The 4,584-nt window shown below is 41.4% G+C and overlaps 1 protein-coding gene across 1 annotated transcript in view; it reads left to right on the top strand.

The window, feature by feature from the left end:
- Nucleotides 1-868: 868 nt before the first annotated feature.
- LOC126492876 (ribonuclease 8-like) overlaps nt 869-4,584 on the top strand; it is an 8,054-nt gene continuing 4,338 nt past the window's right edge. Inside the window, exon 1 of the mRNA XM_050129514.1 lies at nt 869-886. Within this exon, the coding sequence (XP_049985471.1) occupies nt 869-886 (18 nt within the window). The remainder of the gene's footprint in view (nt 887-4,584) is intronic.

The raw sequence follows: 4,584 nt of genomic DNA, 5'->3' as shown, positions 1-4,584 counted from the left end.
GCTGTGAAGAGACACCATGACCATGGCAACTCTTATAAAGGAAAGTGTCTAATTGGGGCTGGCTTACAGTTCAGAGGGTTAGTCCACTACTGTCATGGTGGGAAACATGGCAGCAAGCAGACAGACATGGTGCTGGAAAAGGAGCTGAGAGGTTTACATGCAGGCAACAGGAACTGAACTTGTGCCATTTTCTTTCAAAACACTACACCCATTAAGCCCCATTGACTTAGTGAGGATTTCTATTGCTGCAACAAAACACCATGACCAAAAAGCAAGCTGGGAAGGAAAGGGATTATTTGGCTTTCACTTCCCGCGTTGTTGTTCATCCCTGAAGGAAATCGGGACAGGAACTCACACAGGGCAGGATCCTAAAAGCAGGAGTTGATGAAGAAGTCATGGAGGGGTCCCACTTAGTAGCTTTCTTCATGTGGCTTCCTCAACTTGCTTTCTTATGGAACCCAGGACCACCAGCCCAGGGATGGCCCCACCCACCGTGGACTGGGCTCTCCCTCAATGATCCCTAATTGAGAAAATGCCCTACAGCTGCATCTCACAGTGGCTTTTCTTCAACTGAAGCTCCTTCCTCTCTGATGACTCTAGTTTGTGCCAAGTTGACACACAAAACCAGCCAGTACACCCACTTAAAAAGTTCGACCACTTTTCTAGTCCAAAGGCCCCAAGTTTTCCACATTCTGCAAACGTGGTCAGGCCTGTCACAGCAATGCCCCAGTCCCTGATACTAGTTTCTGTCTTTGTCACTTTTCTACTGGTATGAAGAGACAGTATGACCAAGATAACTCTTATAAAAGAAAGTGTTTTATTGGGAGATTGCTTGGTTACAATTTTAGAGGGTTGGTTTATGGTCATTATGGCGGGAAGCAGACAGGTATGGCTCCAGAGCAGTAGCTGAGAGCTTTGCATTCTGGTCAGCAGGCAGCAGGTAGTGAGAAGGGCACTGGGCCTGAATAAAGCTCACCCCCAGTGACACAGCTACTCCAACCTAAAATGGAAGCCCCCCCCCCCCCCCAGTGACACAGATACTTCAGGACTGCCATGCCTGCCACTCATTCCCAAACAATCCACCTAGCAAACGGCCAAGCATTCAAACTTAGGGCCGATGGGAGTCATTCTCATTAAAACCTCCACAGTCACCCTTCCTAATCCTTCCCAAACAGTTCCACCAAATTTTTACAAGGTGGAATCTTATCTGGGTGGAGTCTTACCCCGAGGATAACCCTCCTATGCTGGCTAGTTTCTATGCTTACTTGTCACGAGCTAGAGTCACCTGAGAGGAGAGAACTTCAATTTTGAAAATCCCCTCATAAGACCAGGCTGTAGGGAAACCCCTGGGCTGGTGGTCCTAGCTTCTTCTTCCTCCCTCTGGAAGTATCTAGTGTTACATGTATGTCTCTCTTAGTGTCCTCATTGTTGTCTAGGGTCTCTGGGATTGTGGTTTGTAGGCTGGTTGTCTTTGCTTTGTTTAAAATACACCTATGACCTTGAGGTTTCAGTCCGGTGCTCCAATGTGGGTCTCTGTCTCTGTCTCCTTTCATCGCCTGATGAAGGTTAATATTCCGGAGGATGCCTATATGTTTTTCTTTGTGTTCTCCTTATTTAGCTTCTCTAGGATCACTAAGTCCAAATCAGGAGAAGAAGGAGAGAGAGCACTAGCAAGGAACTCAGGACCACAAGGGGTGCACCCACACACTGAGAAAATGGGGATGTTCTATCGGGAACTCACCAAGGCCAGCTGGCCTGGATCTGAAAAAGCCTGGGATAAAACCGGACTCGCTGAACATAGTGGACAGTGAGGACTACTGAGAACTCAAGAACAATGGCAATGGGTTTTTTTGATCCTACTGCACGTATTGGCTTTGTGGGAGCCTAGGCAGTTTGAATGCTCACCTTACTAGACCTGGATGGAGGTGGGTGGTCCTTGGACTTCCCACAGGGCAGGGAACCCTGATTGCTCTTTGGGCTGACGAGGGAGGGGGACTTGATTGGAGGAGGGGGAGAGAAATGGGAGGTGGTGGTGGGGAAGAGACAGAAATCTTTAATAAATGAATAAATAAAAAATCCACCTATGAGTGAGTACATGTGATAATTGTCTTTCTGTGTCTGGGTTACCTCACTAAAAATAATGTTTTCTAGCTCCATCCATTTTCCTGCAAAATTCAAGATGTCAGATTTTTTTTATCTGCTGTGTAGTACTCCATTGTGTAAATGTATCACATTTTCCTTATCCATTCTTCAGTCAACGGGCATTTAGATTGTTTCCAGGTTCTGGCAACAAAGTTGCTGTGAACATAGTTGAACACATGTTCCTGTGGCATGATTGAACATCCTTTGGATATATACCCAAAAGTGGTGTTACTGGGTCTTGAGGAAGGTGGTTTCCTAATTTTCTAAGAAATCACCACACTGATATCCAAAGGGGGCTGTACCAGCTTGCATTCCCACCAACAATGCAGAAGAGTTCCCTTTTGCCTATATCCTCTCCAGCATAAGTTATCATCAGTGGTTTTTGATCTTGGCCATTCTTACAGGTGTAAGATGGAATCTCAGAGTTGTTTTGATTTGCATTTCGCTGATGGCTAAGGATGTTGAACATTTCCTTAAGTGTCTTTCAGCCATTTTAGATTCCTCTGTTGAGAGTTCTCTGTTTAGGTCTGTACTCTATTTTTTTTTCAAATTGGATTGCATGTTCTTTTTATGTCCAATTTCTTGAGTTCTTTGTATATTTTGGAGATCAGACCTCTGTCTGATGTGGGGTTGGTAAAGATCTTTTCCCATTTTGTAGGCTGTTGTTTTATCTGTTGACCATGTCCTTTGCTTTACAGAAGCTTCTCGGTTTCAGGAGGTCCCCTTTATTAATTGTTTCTTTCAGTGTCTGGGTTGCTGGGGTTATATTTAGTAAATGGTCTTCTGTGTCAATGCATTCAAGTGTACTTCCCACTTTCTCTTCTATAAGGTTCAGTGTGGCTGGCTTTATGTTGAGGTCTTTGATCCATTTGGACTTGAGTTTTGTGCATGGTGATAGATATGGGTCTATTTTCATTCTTCTACATGATGCTATCCAGTTATGCCAGCACCACTTGTTGAATACGCTTTCTTTTTTCCATTTGATATTTTTTTGCTCCTTTGTCAAAAATCAGGTGTTTGTAAGTGTGTGGATTGATATCCGGGTCTTCTATTTGGTTCCATTGGTCCTCCTGTCTGTTCTTATGCCAATACCAGACTGTTTTCAGTACTCTGTAGTAGAGTTTGAAGTCAGGGATTGTGGTGCCTCCAGAAGTTCCTATATTGTACAGGATTGTTTTGACTATCCTGGGTTTTTGATTCTTTATGAAGTTGAGTATTGTTTTTTCAAGGTCTGTGAAGAATTTTGATAGGATTTTGATGGTCATTGCATTGAATATGTAGATTGCTTTTTGTAAGATTGCCATTTTTACTATGTTAATTCTGCCTACTCAAGAGCATGAGAGATCTTTCCATTTTCTGGTGTCTTCCTTAATTTCTTTTTTCAAAAATTTAAAGTTCTTATTATACAGGTTTTTGTTTGGTTATAGTTACTCCAAAATATTTTATGCTGTTTGTGGCTATTGTAAAGGGTGATATTTCTCTGATTTCTTTCTCAGTCCATTTATTATCTGTGTAAAGGAGGGCTACTGATTTTTTTAGTTAATCTTGTATCCTCCTACATCATGAAGCTTTATTATAAGCTCCTTGGTAGAACTTTTGGGGTCACTATTATATCATCAGCAAATAGGGAGAGTTTGACTTCTTCTTTTTCGATTTGTATCCCCTTGACCTCTTTTTGTTGTCTTATTGCTCTAGCTAGAACCTCAAGTACTATATTGAATAGATATGGAGAGAGTGGACAACCTTGTCTTGTTCCTGATTTCAGTGGGATGGCTTTGAGTTTCTCCCCATTTTGTTTGAGGTTGGCTGTTGGCTTGCTGTATGTTGCCTTTATTATGTTTAGGTATGTTCCTTGTATCCCTGCTCTCTCCAGACCTTTATCATGAAGGGATGTTGTATTTTGTTGAAGGCTTTTTCAGAAAGCATCTAATGAGATCATCATGTTTTTTTTTTCTTCTCAGTTTGTTTATATGGTGGATTACATTGACAGATTTTCATATGTTGAACCATTCCTGCATCTCTGGGATGAAACCAACTTGATCATGATGGATGATTTTTCTGGCATGTTTTTGGATTTTGTTTGCCAATATTTTATTGAGTATTTATGCATCAATATTCATAAGTGAGATTGCTCTGTAATTCTCTTTCTTAGTAATATCTTTGTCTGGTTTGGATATCAGGATAATTGTAGCTTCATAAAAAGAGTTTGGCAATGTTCTTTCTGTTTCTATTGTGTGAAACAATTTGAGGAGTATTGGTATTAGTTCTTCTTTGAAAATCTTGTAGAATTCTGTGCCGAAACCATCTGGCACCAAACTTTTTTTGGTTGAGAGACTTTTGATGACTGTTTCTTTTTTCCTTTTTTTTTTTTTTTTGCAGCTATTGGTCTGTTTAATTTTCTTATTTGTTTTTTGTTGTGGGTTTTCCCTCTGTATGCTGTGG

This window comes from Alexandromys fortis, unplaced genomic scaffold (assembly GCF_014885135.2).
Source record: "Alexandromys fortis isolate MF-2015 unplaced genomic scaffold, M_Fortis_MF-2015_v1.1 scaffold_285, whole genome shotgun sequence".
In the NCBI taxonomy this organism is placed as follows: Eukaryota; Metazoa; Chordata; class Mammalia; order Rodentia; family Cricetidae; genus Alexandromys; species Alexandromys fortis.
This window is presented reverse-complemented; position numbering and strand designations above follow the sequence as displayed.